Source organism: Oryza glaberrima, chromosome 1 (assembly GCF_000147395.1).
Source record: "Oryza glaberrima chromosome 1, OglaRS2, whole genome shotgun sequence".
Lineage (NCBI taxonomy): Eukaryota > Viridiplantae > Streptophyta > Magnoliopsida > Poales > Poaceae > Oryza > Oryza glaberrima.
In genome coordinates, this window is record NC_068326.1 from 36410819 (window position 1) to 36432979 (window position 22161).

The 22161-nt window shown below is 42.9% G+C and overlaps 2 protein-coding genes across 2 annotated transcripts; one reads left to right on the plus strand and one right to left on the minus strand.

The window, feature by feature from the left end:
- The first annotated feature begins 3034 nt into the window (after positions 1–3034).
- LOC127778894 (dolichyl-diphosphooligosaccharide--protein glycosyltransferase subunit 2) lies at positions 3035–10115 on the plus strand. The gene is made up of 19 exons (XM_052305541.1): positions 3035–3305; positions 3460–3655; positions 3746–3835; positions 3953–4009; positions 4123–4192; positions 4478–4542; positions 5138–5192; positions 5434–5561; positions 5649–5764; positions 5935–6004; positions 6457–6558; positions 6655–6744; positions 6820–6968; positions 7355–7466; positions 7549–7635; positions 9067–9147; positions 9216–9440; positions 9521–9643; positions 9727–10115. The coding sequence occupies exons 1-19, from the start codon at positions 3142–3144 to the stop codon at positions 9841–9843; spliced, it is 2097 nt and encodes a 698-aa protein (XP_052161501.1). The 5' UTR covers positions 3035–3141; the 3' UTR covers positions 9844–10115.
- A 257-nt stretch (positions 10116–10372) lies between these two features.
- On the minus strand, positions 10373–15849 carry LOC127778904 (ABC transporter B family member 26, chloroplastic). The gene is made up of 18 exons (XM_052305553.1): positions 14960–15849; positions 14749–14873; positions 14134–14176; positions 13983–14027; positions 13734–13856; positions 13546–13649; positions 13315–13369; positions 13116–13186; positions 12920–13022; positions 12563–12773; positions 12361–12434; positions 12051–12107; positions 11829–11903; positions 11646–11720; positions 11287–11568; positions 11130–11194; positions 10995–11055; positions 10373–10876 (listed from the first exon to the last, which is right to left on the minus strand). The coding sequence occupies exons 1-18, from the start codon at positions 15371–15373 to the stop codon at positions 10793–10795; spliced, it is 2067 nt and encodes a 688-aa protein (XP_052161513.1). The 5' UTR covers positions 15374–15849; the 3' UTR covers positions 10373–10792.
- Positions 15850–22161: the final 6312 nt, after the last annotated feature.

A 22161-nucleotide genomic window follows, 5' to 3' on the forward strand; every position in this document is an offset into this window, starting at 1 on the left:
AGTCTTCGTTGTACGTGGCGTTGACGTGGCACTTACGTGGCAGTTGAATTAAAAAATATGAGTGGGACCCATTAGTCATTCACACAAAAAGAATGTGGGCCCACTGACATGTGGGGCCCACATGTCAGTCCTCCTTCTTCCTCCTCCCTCTCTCCCTTCTCTCTCTCCCCCCTTCTTCCCCTTCGGCCAGCGGGCGGGAGGGCAGCGAGAGCGAGCGGCGGCGGGCGGCGAGGCCGGAGCTGCGGCGGCAGGCGAGGGCTCCGAGGTAGAGAGAGAAAATCCAGGGGGAGCTCGAGCAATCCGCCATTCGTGTCGTCGGCGGCGAGGTCGTCGTCTCCAGCAAGGGGGGAGCCAGGTCGAGGCGAGGCGGGGGAGCCCGGAATCCGCAGATGCATGAGGTACAAAGCTTATAAGGCATTACTAATCGTACAAACGGCGGTGCCGGCTACTTCTTTGCACTGCCGGCCTTACTCCTGTTGTCCGTGGAGGTACCGCCGCCACCGCCCACGGCCTGCGCTGCCTTCTTGGCGGCCTTCTCCTCTAGCGCCTTCTTATCCTTGCGTCAAATCCAAACTCGAAGATCTAAGAACCCGCAGATCGGAACCCCGCGTCAGGCCGGGGACAGGGGAGATCGAATCGGGAGACACCGAGCAAACAGACCTCTCGCGGCGCTGCTCCGGGGTGAGCCCGTCCTGGGGGTCCTTGGCGTTGGGCTTCCGCGCCTGCGCGCGCTCGTGGTCGCGGTTCCTCTGGTTGCCGAGTGCACACCACGCAGCCGGCGAGAAGTCAAGGAAGAAACAGAGGGAGAAGAACGGATCGCCACTAGCAAGAACAAAAACGAGATCACGACAAGGAAACAACACGAATTCGAGAGGTAGAGCAAAGGATACGAGCAAACGAGATCGCGACAAGGAAACAACTCTGGAGCTGCGCTGGTGTTCGATCCGCGTCGCCTCGCCTAGCCTTCGTCGCCGTCGAGGGCGCCAGAGATGGCCAATCACCGCCTGCCCTCGCCCGCCGCCGCAGCTCCGGCCTCGCCGCCCGCCGCCGCTCGCTCTCGCTGCCCTCCTGCCCGGCCGAAGGGGAGAGAGAGAAGGGAGAGAAGGAGGAGGAAGAAGGAAGGAGGGGCCCCACATGTCAGTGGGCCCACATTTTTTGAATGACTAATGGGTCCCGCTCATATTTTTTAATTCGACTGCCACGTAAGTGCCACGTCAACACCAAGTACCAACGAAGACTCGGTCAATATCGCCACGTAGGCGCTACGTCAGCGAAATCGCCCTCCAAAACTGCTGAGAGAGTCAAATTGCACCGGTTTCAAGAGTTTTGGGGGGGGTCAAGATATCCGGTTTTGTGGTTTAGGGTCACGGATTAAATTTCGATCACTTTTGAGGGTTAAGAAGTGAACTTATTCCTTTCACTGTACGCGGCCATTGCTTGGGCTCTGGATGGCCTGGTAGTCCTCGAGCTACAAATACTCGGCATACTGGCCCAGGAGAATAGTAGACAAGTTTGAGGTCTCATCGGAGGCATTTCACAAGAATCTCGAAGGAAATATATGGTTTTTCTTTGTATAAGATTTCTGCGTTTCAAATGATAAAAAGCTTTGGGATGACCTTGAAATTTTTTAATAGGTTGTTTTATGTTTACCGCAATTGAAAATAGGGGACAATAAAGGCTAAGAGAGTTGAACTTTCACGCTGGCTTTGGTCCAACGTGAGACATATGCGCTAAACTCGAGTCTCGAACATCACGCACACGAAAGATGGGATTGGCAGCGCTAGTGAAGTTAGCAGAGGAGGCTGTAGCCAACATACATTTTGGATGAGTAAATGGCTTCATATCTGCATGCTAAGTTGTTGCCCCAACCTCCAATAACCGTTGGCATGTTACTAGGATATATGTGATGGTATTTTTATTTGAATTGAAGCAGCGGGTGCTAGGAACAAAGATGTCTAGTATATAGCACAGATGCATAAAGTACACATCCTCACTTCCTTTGTGGGTGTCTGACCTTTAATTTCATGATGCAGCTCGCTAGCAGAAGAAACCAGTGTCGTTTGGATGTGTCCGAATGCCGAGAAGTGGATGGCACCCTGCACGGTGGCACCACATCGGTGAGGGGTTAAATACCAGTCTACAACTCACGCCAAAGGCACCATCTGTTTCGGCATTGTCAACGTGAACCTTAAATGCACTCTACGAGATCATGTTCACTCTTTTGCTCCGAGCATGATTTTGAGCTAGGCTGGTAGCCAAAAGCCCATATCGCTATACCCTGGTCCAAGCTGCAAACAAGTGTAATCTTATATGCTGTTAAGTGAAAAACCTAGTAGAAACATGGTCCATCACGTAACATGAGTAATAAAAACTAGCTATAGTGTAATTCGCTCGTATAAATAAAATGAAAGATCAGGAAAAACAAATTGAAAATCATGCAAATGGCAGAGACTAACGGACCCATCGTTTCGCTTATTCGCGGAATAAGCCAAACGATATATTTACAAACGAATAGTAATTTGTGAATAAAAATTTTATATACGTGTTCTTAGTGATATAAAAGTAAATACTGAAAAATAAACTTTAATAAAATAACCTCAAAATTTAATATTGAAAATTCAAATTTTGACTAATAAATATAAGCATAAGTGAAAAGATTGGCCCAAACAGGAGAGCAAGTTTAATAGTATAGCTAACTGTTGGCTCCAAATCATCTATAGCTAATCTAATAGCCCATTTATATAATAGTTAATTATAAAAATATACTACATCATTAATACCCGGTCCCACCTCTCATACACACGTAACGTCTTGGAATCCGTGTTGTAGCCGGCTACAAATCTGTAGTCCGCTTTCTTCTCTCTCTTATCTTTTCTTCTCGATATATGATTATAGCTGGTTTATAACTCTATTGTACCTGCTCTCAAAGCTAAACCAGAGCACCAATCTCAAAGCATTCTCCTCCTCCCCGGAGTCCAGACGTCGAGGCGGCTGCTGACCGGGGGCGAGCGAAAATATTTCTAGTCGTCTCCCTCAACCTCTCGTCAGATCTGGCCACTCCCACGCACCCAGTCTCCTAAACCCTACACACCCTCCCCCCCTCTCCTCTCGCCGGCCGCGCCACCCGCCGCCGCCGCGGCCATGGCCGCCGCCGGGGGTCTCCCAGCCTCGGCCACCCTCCTCCTCCTCGTCATCGCCGCCGTGGCCGTCGCTCCCCTCGCCTCCGCCGTCCGCCCGGTCTCCGACGCCCACAGATCCGCTGCCGCCGAGCTCTTCGCCGCTTCCCCCGACGGATCCTTCGGCGAGTAAGTCGACAGTGTCCCGATCTCGAGTGCTTGTCCCACGCCGGGCGCAGTTGCGCGCGCGCCACCGAGCTCAGCTCCAGATCGATCCGAGGCGGGGCTCCCTGCTTGAGAATTATGGATGCTTACTTGCGTTTTGGTCTGTTCATTCGCGCAGTTTGGAGACGACGTATGAGGCGGTCAGGACGTTCCAGATACTCGGGGTGGAGAAGGACAAGGGCTTGATTGGTAAGGCGTGCAAGTTCGCCGCCGAGAAGCTGGCCTCCTCGTCGTCGTCGCCCGCGAAGGATCTGTTCCACGCGGCCCGGATCAGCGGCGTCCTCAAGTGCAGTGTTGATTCCGGAGTTTACGATGTGGGTCTTAGCTTAGCTTAACAGATCTTGTTGATGCCAATGGGGTTTTCTTGTTTGATGGCATGGTGACACTTGTGTTATTGGTGTTAGGATGTCGCTACGAGGCTTAAGGCTGTGATCAAGGACACTAACTCGCTGCTGGAACTCTACTATTCTGTGGGAGGGTTGCTCAGCATCAAGGTTACTCCGCTGAATGCACTACTAGTTTATACTTGTTTGTTTGATTTGCTCATCTCCACTTGTTGATAGTTGGTTGATCTTTTCTGTCCATTAATGAATTTGCATTGTTTGCTTCAGGAACAAGGCCACAATGTTGTTTTACCTGATGCAGATAACACATTTCACGCAATTAAGGTGACAACAGTTCATTATAGCTTTGCGTTTTTTTCTCTTGTTTACATTCTGCAATTTACATCAGAATTTTATTTTAAAATTAGAGTTGCTGAGATGTGTCTTTGTTCGTTTAGGCACTTAGCCAAAGCGACGGAAGATGGCGTTATGACACTAACAGCGCTGAATCGAGCACGTTTGCTGCTGGTAACAGTTATTATTAAATTGTAACACTTAAAATATTTCTGGCACCTGTAAACATAAATTTAATGTTGATCTGACCTTGTATTAGAGGGTGTGCTGATTGCTGTTCACTGTTTAATTTCTTGAGACTCATTTAAGTTATTATAGGGTTGAATAGTGGATTAGTAATCAGTGCCTCTATCTCTGTGAAGCTTTCTATACCACCATTCACCACTTAATGGAAGATCTTTACTGCAATTGGGTTGCATATTTTTTGTTACTGATATTTAACATAATGTATTTCTACAGGTATCGCACTAGAAGCATTGTCTGCAGTTATTTCACTGGCAGATTCGGAAGTTGACTCATCCATGGTGTGTGCATCCCTCTACTTGAGTATCTAGAATATATACTTGATTTGCAATAGCTATATGATTTTTCTTCCTTTGACCTAAATAATAAAGTACCAGTAATTTCATATGGTGTAAATTATGTTATAAAACCATGAATAGGGAAGTGGCTTTGAATGGATGGAGAACATATATAGCACTCATCTTATAGATTATATTACCTCTGTAACTGATAAAGAAGTATCGATGACCATAGATAGCTAAATATCATAATACAAGTTCATTAAAGTTTGAAGTGCTTAATTTCACGAGAAAACAACAATCTGGTAATGTTGTATCTCCCCAACTATCCTCCTTTAGGTGCGACAATCTTTCATCTGAAACCTTGAACATATATCAACCTTGTCTGTGATTTTAAAAGAGATTCAACCATGCCACTATGGCATTCTATGTACCATGACTTTCATAGTTTATTTTAGTGATTATGTGTTATCTTTTGTGTAGCACTGCTTCATACAATTTGTTGGTGCTCTTCATTCGTATGTGTCATTGCCTGTTAGCATGGTGTTGCAAATGTGTACTGATTCCTGTTTCTTCTATTAAAATATCATGACAACAGATAGCTGTGGTGAAAAATGACATTGTGAAGCTATTTGACACGATCAAGAGCTATGGTATGTTCTATAACCTTTTGTTTGTGCTGCAAAGTTACCCTGATGGTATCAGCTTCCAAATTACAAAACCTATGAGATTTAGATAAGTGACAGTAGCCAGTACAATTTATTTTTCATATTTTGATTTTATGCGTAGTAAGTGAGGAAATTTACCTTGCCTACTTTGAAAGATTAGTAGGAATCATCCCACCTACAAATACAAAATATAATGAATGAATACTTTCTAATGGTATATTTGCAGATGATGGGACATTTTACTTTGACGAGAAGCATGTTGATGCTGCCGAATACAAGGGCCCTATAACAACATCTGCTTCAGTAGTAAGGGGTGTCACCTCTTTTGCAGCTGTTGCTTCTGGGAAATTGAATGTGAGCTTTCTTGCATCAATCTTGTAATAATCATTCAATAAATTTATGTGTAAAAGCTTTTGTTAAGTAGCTGCACTTAATCTACAGATCCCTGGTGAGAAAATACTGGGTTTGGCGAAGTTTTTTCTTGGTATAGGGCTACCAGGTAGCGCAAAGGATTGCTTTAACCAGATTGAGTCATTATCATTCTTGGAAAACAATAGGCAAGTCATTATTTATTTGTTTTCTTCAATTGGCATGCATCTTTTATTCTTTTTTGTAATATATTGAGTGACACCTTTTTCTGCCCTTTTCTTAATATATTTTCAAAAATGTAAATGTTTCTTAGTGCACTGTTAGCCTTTTGTGCTTATTTCTTATCTACAATTTGCAGGGTATTTGTTCCTCTGGTCCTTTCACTTCCTTCCAAAGTATTTTCGCTGACCTCCAAAGACCAGCTTAAGGTGATTAGTACTTGCTAATATATTGGATTTTGCAAGATGTATAAAATTTTTACTAGGATTGAGTGTGAATCTCTGTATGAATGAGCATTCGATTGATATGTGCTGTGATGAATTGACATTTAGTTATATGAACACTGCAAAAGTGACTGTTATGATGGGAGAAATCCCATATTATTCAACTTGCAAGCACTGCATTTAATTGTAAAATTTTAATTCCTAACTCATATCATATTTTAAGTTTGAACCAGCAAAGCTGTTATAGTAACTCACATGCCATTTTCAGTTGTCCTTCTAGATTATATTCTACACCTAGATTTTTCTTATTACTCGATTATGTCTACAGTTAGTATAAATTATACCTTATCTACAATAGTTTCTCATCGATTTCCTTTTTTTGTAATGTTTTAGTCCATATAAGTTAACTTCAGTTTGTAAATACTTGGCATTTTCAGGTTGAAGTCACCACAGTATTTGGATCTGCTGCACCTCCTCTCAGAGTGAATCTTGTACAAGTGCTGGGCTCTGACTCTAAGGTCATCACTACTGAAACCAAGGTAGAATCAAGATTAGTGGCTACCTCTTGGAACTTCCTCTATGCCTGTCTTTTTCCCAGCTGCCATCCTCTAAAACCCTTTTACTTCTGATATCAGGAACTTCAGTTTGACCTTGATAACAATGTTCATTACCTGGATATTGCTCCATTGAAAATAGATGTTGGGAAGTACTCGCTTGTTTTTGAGGTATGTGTAAAGTGTATTAGTTTGTTTGTGTTATGATAATAGTAATTGACAAGCCTTTTTTTTTTGTCTCGCCAGATTTCTCTTCAGGAACAAGAACATGAAACTATTTATGCTACTGGAGGGACAGATACTGAGGCGATCTTTGTCACAGGATTGATCAAAGTTGATAAGGCAGAAATTGGAATTTCTGATAATGATGCTGGGACTGTGGAGTCTGTTCAAAAGTAAATTGTTTAACGATGTGATTCCCTTCCCTTTTTTTTTAAAAAAAAAGAAAGAGAGAAAAAAGTTAGAGCTACATTAAAAAAAGACAAGCTGCCAACCTTGTACTGAAGAAATCTCATCTGCTTTCTTAAGTATATAGCCACTGAAAGAGTTCCATTCTCATCTGGAATAGCAGACAAGTGCTACAAAATTACTTAGTTTTTATTTTTCATTTCCCTGATATATGTCTGGAGATTTTCCTGCTATTTTTAACTTGTTTACTTTTGTTGTTTTGTGATTGTGAATCTATTTAATATTCTGATTTAGTTAATATAAAATTGCATGAAAATTGTGAAGCGGGAAAGCCTGCTTTATATGTCTCATATTTCAAGCTTCTTCATTTCAGGATAGATCTGCAGAAAGATACTAGTGTTTCTCTTTCTGCAAACCATCTGCAGAAGTTGCGGTTATCTTTTCAACTGAGTACACCACTCGGGAAGACGTTTAAACCTCACCAGGTTGCTCTAGAATTTAATCCTTTTTTTCCCAGTGGAACACTATGGTTCTTTCCCTGACTTCATTGAGCAAATCAATTTTCAGGTGTTCCTCAAGTTAAAGCATGATGAAAGCAAGGTTGAGCATTTATTTGTTGTACCAGGCTCTGCAAGGCAGTTTAAAATTGTTCTAGTTGAGTACCCCATCCCCCAGTTAGTTACACTCATCTTTTTCAGCTTGTTCTATGTTTTCGAGTGCTACGTCATCATCAGTTTCCTGTCCATGCATTACATTATACAGAGACTAGTTATATACAGAGCAGTTTCTCAATGTGGAAAGGAATAGCTAGGCTATGTAGCTTGGTTTGCTTTAGAACACATGGCCACCAGCACCATTTGAATTTGATGTCAGCCATATTTATATGAACACTGTTGGTGAAAGTTGAGATTTGAAGAAAAAGACTACCATGTGCATAGCATATACATTGAAATAAGGCAAAATTTGCTATAGGACACCCGAAAATCGTGTAATTGGCTGTGAGACACCGCAAAATCTTGGCTTTGCCCACGGACACTACGAAATTTGTGAAATTGGCTGTGAGACACCGAAGGCAATATTTTATAATTTTTGAGGCAAAAGAGGTCAGATAATTTTTTAAAAGACCAATCTACCCCTGCACCCAGCTGTCCATCTCCCTCCCCAACCCGATTTCCCAGTCCTGAACCCTAACCCTAGGCGCCGGCGGCGGTGGCGGCACCGCCGCCGGCACCGGCGGAGGCAGTTTCGGCGCCAGCGACGGTGTTGAGGACGGCGACAACGGCGGCCGCTGAAGCTGTGATGATGACGTAGTAAATCGATCCCTGTGGCAAACTCGACGAGTCCTGACGGCAAGTGCGCGGTCTAGCGGTTTCAAGCCGATAGCGGCGGACGGCGGATCTCAGTTGCCAAATGAAGGGCACGTTCTCTGCACAGTCGTCAGTTAATCAACTAATTAAGTTGTCCTTTGGTGACAAATATTTCCTGGTGCCATAGACCAATTAGCATCTGAGTGGATTATAACAGCAGGTGCATCGTCGCCGTGCAGGATCAAGGAGGAAGAAGCAGCCAAAGGCAGTAATGGAGCGCAGGCGGAGAAGACGAGCGAGAGATTTTCTCTGTATGGAACGCGCTAGGCACGGCCCTATTCGCGTCTGTGCGCGGCGAGGCGCGGCGCGCACATGCCATGCCGGCATGCCGTGGCATGCCAATTGCGCAGGGGTAGATTGGTCTTTTAGAAAATTATCTGACCTCTTTTATCTCGGAAATTATAAAATATTGCCTCCGGTGTCTCACAGCCAATTTCACAACTTTCATAGTGTCCGTGGGCAAAGCCCAGATTTTGCGGTCTCACAGCCAATTACACGATTTTCGAGTGTCCTGTAGCAAATTTTGCCTTGAAATAAACAACTGATTTATTTATATATGTTTCAACATAATATAGCGGGGATGGATCTTCCTGTATTTTTTCTTGGATTCAGCCTGTATTTGCTACTATACAAAGACATTCTCATGTTACCACAGATTATAATATCATGGGATTTGTCAGTAACAAGTGTTCTTACATGTCTGTTCAATTTGTCATAGGACTTTCTTGGTTTGGTGGAGAAATTCTACTACCTTTCTGGAAGATATGACCTGGAGCTTGCAGTTGGTGATGCTGCAATGGTATGTAACCATGTTACTGGACTCTCATTCCCGTTTTGTTGCCCTTGCTGATTTCTTTTTGTTCTCAGGAGAATTCATTTCTACGAGCCCTTGGCCATATTGAATTGGACCTGCCTGAGGCCCCAGAAAAAGCCCCAAAGCCTCCGGCCCAGGCTGTTGATCCATTCTCAAAATTTGGTCCGAAGAAGGAAATATCGCACATATTCCGTTCACCAGAGAAGAGGCCACCCAAGGAACTCTCATTTGTGTTTACGGGCCTCACGCTTCTGCCTATTGTTGGGTTCTTGATTGGGGTGGGTCAACAACTCCTATGTGTGTTTCTTCATTTCTCCTTTGCAGTTTTTTTTGTTTAGTCTAACGCATTCGTTTGCAGCTTATGCGTCTGGGGGTAAACTTGAAGAACTTCCCGTCCTTGCCAGCACCCGCAGCATTTGCCTCACTTTTCCATGCTGGAATTGGAGCAGTGCTGCTGCTCTACGTTCTCTTCTGGATTAAGGTTAGTACCGTTCATTGTTGGTAAAGCATAATTGCATTAACAAAGGTTTCTGCTGGCGCTGACATTCATTCTTGTTGTAATAGCTGGATCTTTTCACAACCCTGAAGTACCTCAGCTTCCTTGGTGTCTTCCTTGTGTTTGTGGGCCATAGGGCTCTATCTTACCTTTCCTCCACGTCAGCCAAACAGAAGACTGCTTGAGAGGACGATCCAAAGAGGAGTATTCCGAATCACAAAATTTTCAAGCGTCACAAGTTGCTTAGGTTCCTTATTTTAGCACCTTCGCTTTGATATTCTGACCATTTTTCTTGAGCAACTTCCGAGTTACGAGGGACGAGTCGATTTCAGTTTTGTGGGGGTCAAGAATACTGGAGCTAGAATGTAGGACCTCACCTTCTTGTATGATGATGCCCTGATGTGTTCTCAATAGACGTATGTTTGATGATAGAATTAATAATATCTTATTCTCCAAATGCATAGTATGCCTTTTGCAAAAATTGAGTTCCATATGCAGAATATGAACACTCTTAATCCCGAGGCCCATATGATATCACGAACGGTGACTTCAGAATTTAGATATGATTAAACTTTGCACGGGGGCATTCGCGTGCTCCATTTCATCAGACCATATGGTTCTGGAAACACACCTTCGCTGCAACCTGCAACTTCGAAAAATAATGTCTGTTTATCGTGACACGGTCACACAGGTATACAAATTGTGCGTATACAATTTGAGAAATAAGTATACAGTGTAATGCTCTATGCAAATTGTCAAAACTGGAGTAAACTTTCCCTGCAGAGTATATAAGTTACATGATTTCCGATGGTCTTGACTCTGATCAGAATGCAGAATGCCTATACATTTGTATTACAGGTTGCGCCTGATGACATGTATAACTATGACTTCTGTAAAGAATCATTTGCAGTTACAGGTTCCCGGATCCTCCATACTACCGACCCGTTTTATGGTGGGAAACAACTTCTTAGTTTGATTAGTTATCATCATTTGTAAACTATCCAGTTTCACCTGTTTGGCCACCACGGTCAGGGTCACTCGTAAAGAATACACCAATTACTAAAAACTCTCCTTGCCTGCCGTTCCACTTGAAAAAAAATGGTGTGGAGTAGACCAATCTCTGTGAATTCAGGACTAGTCGAGGGCATCGTTTTGTCGCCTAGCTAATCTGGAATACAAACCATCGTGCTTATTAATAAGCTCGCTGTGTTTTCCATCCTGCATACCACACAAAAGAACTTTAAGAAATCTGAATGACATCATATCATGTGTATAGTAGGATCAGATTAGTTCTGGTTTAACGTTTTCAGTGAAGCAACAGCGGCCGAAAACATACCTCCACAATATTACCATTTTCCATCACGATAATTCTATCAGCCGCTTGAATTGTAGATAGTCTACAAGAGAAATGATTGTGTCAACTAAAATCTTAAAATTCAAAATAAACAACTGCAGTATGAGCATACATTACCTGTGAGCTATGATGATCACGGTTCTTCTAGCCTTAGGATCAGTACTAAACTTTGTGATTACATTCTAGCAAAGCAGGAGGAAGCGAATCAGCAAGCCGCCCATAGGCACATTTATCTAGGTACATAATTGGTCAAATATCTTGATGAAGAGGTTACCTTCACATAATGTTCACTCTCAGCATCAAGTGCACTAGTGGCTTCATCTAATACCAAGATGGATGGGTCCCTAAGAAGGGCCCTCGCAATAGCAACGCGTTGCTTTTGGCCTCCACTAAGAAGAGCATCATCGACAATGGTGTTATAACCATCAGGGAGAGACATTATGAAATCGTGAGCATATGCCTGCTTTGCAGCCCACTCCACTTCTTCATTGCTAACTTCTCTTGGACAACCATACCTAATATTAGAACTAATATCCATTCGGAATAGCCTAGGTTCCTGCACACACCAATATATGTGGCTATTTAATACAACAAAAGTTCTAGTGGTAGCAGAGCCTTGAGTTAGATCTGAACCTGTCCAACAAAACCAATCCTTTCCCTGAACCATCTTATGTCAAGCTCACTGAGTGGGACACCATCTACTAATATCTGCATTGATCACAAAACATAACTTCAGACCAGCCAACTGGTTTGCTTTGAAGCGACTGCATGCGGTCATGTGGCACAGACAATAGTTTGACGCAGAAATTATCTTACTTGCCCATCTGTAGGTTCATATAGCCGAAGTAGTAGGTTAACTACAGTACTCTTTCCACTTCCGCTAAGACCAACCTTTAAAAGTTTCATATAAATGCAGCCAGTTTGTTAGTCAGAAATGAGAATTCAGAAGTATGAAATAATTAAATCAACTGTGTTCTTCTACACAACACACACACATAGGGAGAGAACTAGAAAGCAACTGTGTTCTCTATCTCTTACAATTGCAACTACTTCATTTGGATGAAGTGTTAGATTCAATCCACCCAGAATTGGTACCTGTTAAAAAAAAGGAGATCAATAATATAAGGACACAAGGTAACAGCAGATTCCTCTTATTTACATAACAAATATGATAATTATGAAATTGTTCTGCTTTAGGGTTCACTCTACTGGTTTTCAGTCAAAAGTCAAATGAATATTATGGTTAGATCAGCTGGATCATAAACAGGTATTCTTTTTTTCCCTTTTTGGTGGGTGACAACAGGCACTCCTCAACAGAGAAGTATCCATAAAAGCACTGTAATCATACCGTAGGTCTTGATGGATATGAAAATGATACATCGGCATACTGAATCTGGCCTTCCAACTTCTGTAACCTGTGGCCTGCAATGGTGACGTACTTTAGATCACTAAACAATTTTACAACCACAAGTAAAAAACATTCAACTAGCCATTCTAAATCAGACATCAGGTTACAACAGTATCTTGTAACATGCAATTTATTTTCTTGCCTTCAGAACTAAGCTGTCTGCTAGGAAGTAGATCCATCAAACGGAAGACCTTTTCACTTGCTCCAACAGACTGCATCAGAGAGGACCAGTTGTCTCCAATCCACCATGTTGACAAAATTAGCCACTCAGCATAGAGTATGAATTTTGTCAGTTGCTCAGCAGTTAGCTTCCCAGCCATGATGGATATCCCTCCAATCAACACTGCAATGACCTACACAAAGCTTATTTGCAAGAATACATCATCAACGGTACAACAAATTCATATCAGAACCAGGCATTTTATATTTTACAAAATTGCTAATTTAAATATGTTCTGATTGGAGTATCATTATGAATTGAACAGAAACATCAAACTACCTGAGTAGAATGGTATAGATAGTTCAAACTCAAGCTCCAGCCTCCATAAGCCATTGTTTGCCGAAAGCTTACATCATATAGCTTATCTAGCCACTTTGCATATCTATCAGAGTACAAGGCATCGTGAGATTTTGTTTTTGTGTGTATGTATGAGCGTGTTTGAGATAAGAGAGAGAGAGAGGGAGGTAGAGATTGCCTTTTAAACTCCTGCTTTTCTGTTCCATAAACCCGTACTGTCCGAACCAAACTTATCACCTCTTGAGCAACCTGATTTAGTTTAATGTGAAAACTGAGATGAAAACTTTGCCTTATGAAATGCTACCTTCATCCAAAAATATAAGGGATTTTTCCCATGGGACAGAGGAAGTAGCTTATTGTAAAGAGTACAAACTTACATTGTTGGCACTTGCAGTGAACTCCTGTGCAAATTTGGCTGCTCTTTTCTGATACCTATTAATCACAGTATCATAATGATTTCTCTCACATGGATCACAGGTGTTAAGCAATAAAATAAAAACGTGGTGGTGCTTCCTTGAACTTTCACTACTCAGGTAATGTAATATGAAAGACAGCTAACACAGAAAAGGGAGAGACAATATACAAGGTAAATAAGAGTAGGTTTTTACCGTCCATGAACTAGCATAATGGTCGACAATGTCGCACAAATCAACATAGTGCACATTCCAAGTGGCCAAGATAAGACTAGCAGATAAATTAGTGCGCCTACACCCTGAAATAAAGTGACAAAATGGTACGTGAGTTTTTGAAGCTACTGGTTACATTTTCATACAAGACTACTAAACAACCTTTTCACCTGAAGCAAATTGCGTGAGATAAGATTAAGATCATTGCCAATGACTCGTGACACTTGCTGGCAGTCAGAACCAAGCCTACTTGTCAAATCACCAACAGTTTCTTCATCAAAAAAAGCAATGTCCTAGCATAATTTAAAATACAGTTAAAAGCTTCATACTTGGGTCAACCAAAGTAAAACAACAGAAAACTTTATGTACATTAATGAAATTTCTTTCAGCAGTAATATTTTTTATTCCTTTTGTTTTACCTGAGAAAGAATAGAATCAAACAGCATTTCTCTCATTCGTTTGACCTACACAAAATTTTCAGATGATGAAGGTTAGAGACTGGTCAAACAAAGGGGCAATCGTGAGGAATAAACTTGGAAAGTTACATTAAGAAATCTAACATGGTTTTACCAATATCATGTTTGCAACACCAAAACAGCAGCTTCGCACACCACTGCAAAATTGGATACCAGCTAGTAAGCAACCACAATTGATTTTTCACAAAAAAAAAAAAATAAAAAAAAATGCAGAAGACAAACAATTTTGGGTTCAATGCAGATTACGGAGTATCTTGCTAAATGCCTATAGTGCATTTGACAGGACACTGGTAAATGTAGAAATTTGTATTTCTGCTACCCTATAGTGCCATGAGCTACCAAATCGATTCATCAGCATAATAGAAGATTTTCAATATTCAGACCCATTGAAGCTCAAAGCATTTCCATTCCTGCCCTAGACTTGGACTACCAACACATTATATGATATTACATTGTCAACCACACCATCCATGGAAGTGATCTTATGGACCTAAACGTCTAACGACCTTTTCAGTTTTCACCACAACAACAATGTGATCAGGTACAGTTGTATTGTAGACAGAAATACAGAATGAATGCTTGAAAATGCAGGATTACCAACTTCTTTGGTTTTTCCGATGAATGCAGCATCACCTACTTGTTGGCTTCTCTAATGATCGCGTTCACGACTTAAACACAGTTTTAACAAAGCAAAGAAGCAATAACTGACCTAAACACTCCGGAAATCAAACACAGAACAACCAGAAGCTTAGCGTTCCGGTAGAACACAGCCCCTCCGTTCTGCGCCGAGAAGATGGACGCTGCGAGGAGATGGGGTATCGCGATCTCCGCGAGCTGCAACCACAACCACACGTCACCGCGTTAGACCCATCAACGAGAACTCTGCAGCAGCAGAGGTCAAACCCAGAAATCGCCATTACCGCAGCGCCGACGAGGGACGCGAATCCGACGAAGACAACCCATCGGTCGGAGGCGACGAGCGCCCACATCCGCCTGAGCGCGGAGGCGGCCGTGGCGCCGCTGGCCTCGGCGCGGCCGCCCCCGGCCTCCTCGCCGTCCTCGAGGCGCCACCAGCTTCCCCCGGGCAGCACGTTCCGCAGCCGCTCGATGAACTCCCCTGCGAGGGCGCGCCGCTGGGCCAGCCCGCCGAACTCTCCCCCGATCGCCGCCGCGGCGCGGATCCTCGTCGGCCTCGCCCGCCCCGGGGCCCTCCTCGTGGCCGACGCCGACCGCAGAAGCAGCGACGGCGCCCTGGGCCCCACCGCCGCCACGCCCACCGACAGCGCCGCCGAGCCGGTGGCCGTGGTGAGGAGCAGCGCCGCCGGAGTCGGCATTCTCCACTCTCGTCAAACCCCCTCTATCCCTCCCCTCCACCCCCACCGCCCGATTCAGATTCCGATTCCGCGTTCGCCGGTGAGAGAGTCCGCCGCCTCGGCGAGCACCGGCGAGGTTTAAATAGGCGTAGGCCGCTGCGTCCTCGCCGGAGTTGGTTGCTCTGCCGTGCGCGGCACCGGCGCCGTAACGTCTCTACCTTCTCCGGCTAAATTGTATTTTTTTTCCGCGGCTTTTTTAATCCTTTTTCTCTTCCACTTTTCGCGTGTGCTTCTTTTTTTTTTCTTTTTCCTAACGTGTTTTTTTTTTTGCGATTTTGTCTACGAGAAGAAATGGATGGAATGAGGCAATGTGGTGTGGTGGTGGTATTTTGGGGGATTTAAAACAATTTTCTGGAGGAGAATAATCGTCGTTGGATTTTAGGATTGGACGCGGAGAAGGATTGAAAGAACGGCTTCGTGCGTGGTCGTGGCATTGGAACATGAGGTTGGTGACACACTGACACGGGATGTTAGAGAACAGGTGGTGGTGCCGTGGTGGTAGGCCCTATATAGACTCCATCGTTTGTCATGGAGTTGAGGTAGTGTTTGTAAAGTGCTCCCGGTTTTAAGCTTTAAAGTAGTGCTACTGTTGTTGTAAAAGGTCAACTAACCACTTATAAACGTTGCAGTATGGGTTAGTATAAAATATTATCTCGATCACAAAATATGAAAATATAACCACATTTAAATAGATTGGATCTATCGTACTATGAATCTAGATAGGGGATTTGTATGATTCATCCGTTCAAAGTTTGCTATATTTTGAACGAACGAAGAAGTAATTTAACATAGAGCATGACGATATATGTCACACCACAAACATTTCAGTTCAAATTTTATCTTCACGAGGGAAAACAAGTTCTAAAGAAAAGCTGGAATTGAATGAGCATGGGGGCATGGTACGATGCATGGGATTTGATCTTCGTCAAGAGCATTTTCTTACAACATATTCCATTCGTTTCAATTTGTTCGTCACCCATAATAGCCCTACTCCTGTTGATCAGCCAATATATAAGCGTGGAACTCGAGCATAGTGGTTGAGGTTAGCTGTTGTAAGCTAGAGATTAGAGGTAGCTTGTATTGTGTTATCTCTGTTTCTTATTGGTGGTTCCCCACTCTTCTCTTGGGCCTTGTATTTCTACACTCAGGTGCTATCTTATCCAAGTAGAAGTGTAGAACTAGAATGCAAGGATGGATACGATCCGAGTGGTCTTGGTCGGGTCAAAGTAGGATTGTATTTTTTTTCTTTATCGGGGACTCCTTTATTTTCTACTACGGACTCTAATATAACATACTTGTTTCCGTATATATAGGACTTGGAACATGGTGCTCCCACCGAGGTATGTACACGTATGTAGAATATCCTATATTTAAGAACAGTAAAAAATATTATGTCGACGGGTGATACCCGTAGACCGGATATAGAGGGTATTGGGGTACATTGGTACAAGGATCTACGTAGTACGACATCAAGCAAACAAAAGACAAGAATTATACTGGTTCAGGCCCCTTGATAGGTAATAGCCCTAATCCAGTTGATGTGGGATTATATGGTAGAAAACACAGGTTACAAAGAGAACCAGGGAACTTGTCGGATTCGACGAGATTGTAGTCGAGTTGATTCGACTAGCTCTCGGTGACTTGGCTCCTCGTAAGCTCCGTCTTCGTAGGCTGTGGAGGTTGTGTTGGCTCTGAGATTCGATGCCTAAACCCTCCCCGGGGGGGACTCTTTTATATCGCAGATCTGGAGGTCTCCACATAGAACTCGGAAATGTCAGACCCTATACGATACGCCAACGACCCAGTTCTGCCCGAGTAGGATTCTTCCCATCTGTAGATTCCATGAAAGGTTTCCTTAGAATATACAGGAAATATCCGCATGCGCGTGGGTATGCCATATCGATATGTAACGTATATCGAAGGGTAAAGGGTATGCCTAACCCGTAACCCTGACATATTATTTAAAAGATATTTTACATGTATGATTTACAAAGTGGATCATACATAATAGACTTACTACCGTAAACATGTCTTCTTTATATGGATAGCCAAATGGGTCGCTCGACTCGGCCCGAGCACAACCAGGCTGAGGCTGAGTTCAGTCAAGTCGGCACGACCTGACCTACACACCAGGGCGGGCCATGCCCGTCCAAGTGTTGCACCAACAGCCCATGAACGACTAGAAGGCACGAAAGCCCACCATGCTCCTCCTTGGAAAAAGTCTATTTTGTCTCCCTGATCTCTTTGGGCCAACTCTCATATGGCTGAAAATAAGTATATTTTGAATCTCTCATCTCTTTGAGCCGTGTCGAGCCAGCCCATCGCGCCGAGGCAAAGGCCCAAGCACGACCCAAAGGTCTGGTCGGGCCAACAAGGGCCCGACTGCTTGGCTAGGCCCAAACCCATGCCATTGGCCGAGCCGTCGGGCCTAGGGCGTTTTGGTCAACTATACTTCTTTCCACCTGATGTACTTTGATTTTTTTTATTTTTAATATATTTTTGAAAATAAACTATTTGAAAACTTATTTTCAGCTCTGAACCTTTTTAGCTTGCCATTTTAACTGACATGGTAGGACAACGTTTTGGCACTTTCAACAGTGGCGTATGGTAATGGCAGTGAAGGGAGAAAATAAATCTCGGATGGCAATGGCCAAAAGATTTATTTTTAAAAGTAAGATTTTCATAGGGTTTGTTTTAAAATTTTTAGTTAATAATGGTTAGAAAAAAGATCGAGCTACTTAGCCAAGCCTCGTAAATTCTGCTCTGTTTTCTCCCTTTAGTGAATATACTAGTAGCAGCTAGCAGAGCTCCTGTTTGTCTTATGAAAAAGAAAAAAGAACAGAGAAACATCCGCAAATGTAACATGGCAAGTTTCGGTGTGAAACGAGTTCAATAGGTTAATAAAAGGACCAATTGGATAAATTTGACATAAGAACGGTTATGGTCGTATACTAAACCAAGTGCTAGCCCGTTAATTAATTTGGTCAAACGCATGCGTGTAAGTACTATGGGAAGATGCTCTCTCGAAAAAAAAAGTACAACGAGAAGATAAGTTTGGTGATAAGCCAGCTCAATGCATGCATACCAAGGGCCCGTTCACTTTGATGCCAAAAAAAACTTTACCAAATTTTGGCATTACCAAAATTTTTAGTATAGTTGCCAAAATTTTGGCAGGATTTCTTATATAGTTACCAAAATTTGACAGCAAACTAAATATAGTCACTTTTTTGGCAACTTTACTAAAATTTGGTAAGGTTGAAAATGGCATAAAAGTGAACAGCCCCGAAAATTCCCATTAGTAGCTCTTTACTGAACCAGTTTTTTTCTAATGTTGACTTCTTTTCATCGACTCAAAACGATAACTTCCTCATTTCTTATTACTACATATTCTCGAACTGCTAAAAGATACATCTTATATAAAAAACGTTGTACATAAAATTTTTTAATAATAAATAAATAATATTTCTAATATATAATATTTAATATGTAAACAATTATGCGCTAATGATATGTTCCGTTTGGGAGCCACAAATAGCTCTAGCCAAACTACATTCGAATTAGGACTAACAAACTTTATATAGCGAGGTTCACATAGGTCGACTCAATCTGTACGAATACAAACAGGAGCTCATGCATTCCTACCGAAGAGTGTCCTAGTCTCTTCTCTGATCTCTCTTGTACATCTGATCCTCTACATTTTTTTTTTTAAAAAAAAAAAGCAGTGTAACTTCCGGCTCGAAAGGAGCTCCCTAGCCGTTGTTGCCGCTGCCTTCCCAAACATCTTCTCCGCCGATGCCGCTAATGTTGTTGTCAAGCTACGGTGGCGGTGGCTCTCTCTCTCTCTCTCTGCCGCCCAACAACATCACGAAGCAGATAAGGTCAAAACTCGGCCATCAAAATACAGATTGGATTGGACTACGTTGGCTTCGCTGCCATGTCCAACATTACTTGTCATGGTTGCCTAAAGCCCTCGTCACTAGGTGTGATGCAAAATTGATTCAATCTGGTCGTGCTTGCCATGGTCGTTGGAGGATGGTTGTTGGCTTTGTTTAAAACTGAGCATTTGATGCTTCCTTCCTCCATGTTTCAAATAGAAAGTGTTTCTTCCATTCACCTGATAGAGGCAAATAAAGGAGGCCAAAGCTCCATCCTGATGGCTACACTTTGATACTATTTGGTCTTTGTCGTTGGTGACCATATGAGGATGCATGCTACTCAGGTGGTGTCGTGGCAACCTCCATTTTGATCGGGAAGATTGGTCAGCGATTGTTGAAATCGGTTTAGAAGATCCATCTTTGATTTTTTTTTTTATGGTAGCAGTTAATTTCTTGTCCATGGTGCACTCGCTTTACCTAGAAGGTGGTACAGAGTGCAAGCAACAATGACTCCAGGGTGAAAACCTTGAGATGTGATCTAAATTCAGCAATGTCAGCTCTTGTTTGTCATCTCATTGTTGAAGGTGTCGTTTGAAGTGTTGGATAAAAATCCAGCCCTAAATCGATCCCGCCACCTTCATTTCACTCAGGTGTCTCATTTACCACCAAGCTAGCATTGTTTTTGTGTTCCAAACCCAGTTACGTACAACTTCCAGGGTGTAGTTACAATGTAACTGCTTCGCAAAAAAAAAAGTTACAATGTAACTGGGGTGTAGCTAGACATTTTTTTGCCTTAAAATCTGTTGACAGCGCTATAGGTAGACCCTTGGTAATGTGCGTTGAGTTGCTCCAAGATAATATATGTCTGTCTTCGCCTTTTTTCCCCCCTTCCCATTACCCAAAAAAAGTTGTATCTTCTAGCTTCTCACCAACTAAAGATGCAGATATCATAATTTGAATATGGTAGATGGAGTTATATTTTCACGACTTTATCATCGCACCAGTGATGTTTTCCCCTTCCGATTGTCCACTCGATGCATATGCCATGATAAGATCCGCTTTCCACTTTTTCTCTGGGGGATGAATAAACCTTCCATATATGTCCCAATGTAAGGTATAGCTATAGCTAGAAACCATGCGCACGAACGAAATTAAGAAACGAACGCACAAGAGGACAGGGCACCAATAGTACGTACCACACCACTACCAATCATTACAAAAACATATCATAATGTAGGAAAAGCTACAAAATATATACACTAATTAATAGCATCTATAATGTTGTCCCTGTAGCGAGGGCTTGAGTTGGCGCAACAGCGCACCACGGGATCCAGAAAGAAATTCGCCGAAACAGGTACATCATTGCCTTATCCTTCACGAACACAACACACACCTAAGCCTCTAGATAGCTATATCCGTCTATCGCTCTACCTATCCTGTCCCCTTCTTTCCTTCCTCCCATAAAAAAACAAGCAAGGAAACAAACAAAAAACCAAAAGGGAAGAAAGTGGAAAAAAGAGAAAGGCAGAAGGTCCATCAACATCTGGTCGCTCGATGGGGTGATCGATCAAGCGCACACAGTTCCAATCATGCATGTGACTAATGTCTACGCGACGAGGCTCTGCAGTGCGCGCGGGCAGAAGCTAAGGTTAAACCCTGTTTGATATAGCTCCAACTCCTAAATTTTGTTTCAGGAGTTAAGTCTGTAGTGAAGTTGTAGAGCTATCTAAAACCAACTCCACATCTAATTTATTTCGTGAGAGAACTCCACCCAGCTCCGATCACATTTTAAGTGGAGCTTAAAATGTAGAGCTGTGCCAAACAAGCCCTTAATATTATGAGAAGTTAGCATAGTTAAGAATTTGGAGAAGCTGACAAACCCAGCTTCCAGTTTTTGTGTCAATTTCTAGATTCTACTGCTGTAGTTTTTTAGAATCCGGATAAAAATTTAAAATCTGAACTGTTTAAAAAAATTTCTAGTAGCTAGAGATTCTACGAGAAATTACGGCTGACAGAAGCTCCCAATCAAACCCGAGATAAGATGAGAAGATGCGGGGTTACGTGGCGTTGTGAGAGGGAGAGAGCCTCGAAGCGGGGCCAACTAGTTTATCATATCACCCGCTAAAACCGAGCGTGCCATATCGCCTTGTTTCCACAAGCCCTTAGCACATGGCGCGCTCTCGTCGCTCCAGCCTGGCAGAGTGAGGCGAAGACAAGAGATCAGAATTCAGAAGCAGCTAGCTCTCCACCAAACAGGCTACTCTTTTACTTTAGCTTGGTTAATTTCGTCCAGATCAAGAATCTTGCTAGGTGGAGAGATGCACCACCAGGAATCAATTAACCTGTGCAAGGGGTTAGTCAAACTCAAACAGCTTGGGCCGGTCATGATGAGATCATGCATCCTTGGTCCATGGACAATTTGGCCATGCATGCATGTGCAGGCTTGTAATATTCTAGACACATGCATGCAGGGATGGTCAATGTTTTTGATAGCATATGCAGCCGAAATGCCGAAATTAATACTATATACTCTAGCTAGCCGAGATGGGTTTTTTTATGTGCTAGTATTAGTAGATCCACACAAAATATGCATGTAAATCCAAACCAGATGCTCGGCTAACCACGCAGAAAGAAAAAAAAAAGGTAGTAACTATATTAAAAACATGATCCTATGTCTGCTTGTTAGCCGCAATGGACACGACGATTAAGGTAATTAATTAATTCCATAATTCGATGCATGTACAGGACGACGACACACTACAGGGGTTCAACGATGAACAACCAAACCATGCGTACTTAAGCGTCACTGGTACGGGGACTACGGGTTACTGATCAAATATCATCCCTAGCTAGCGCTACGATTCACATGCACAA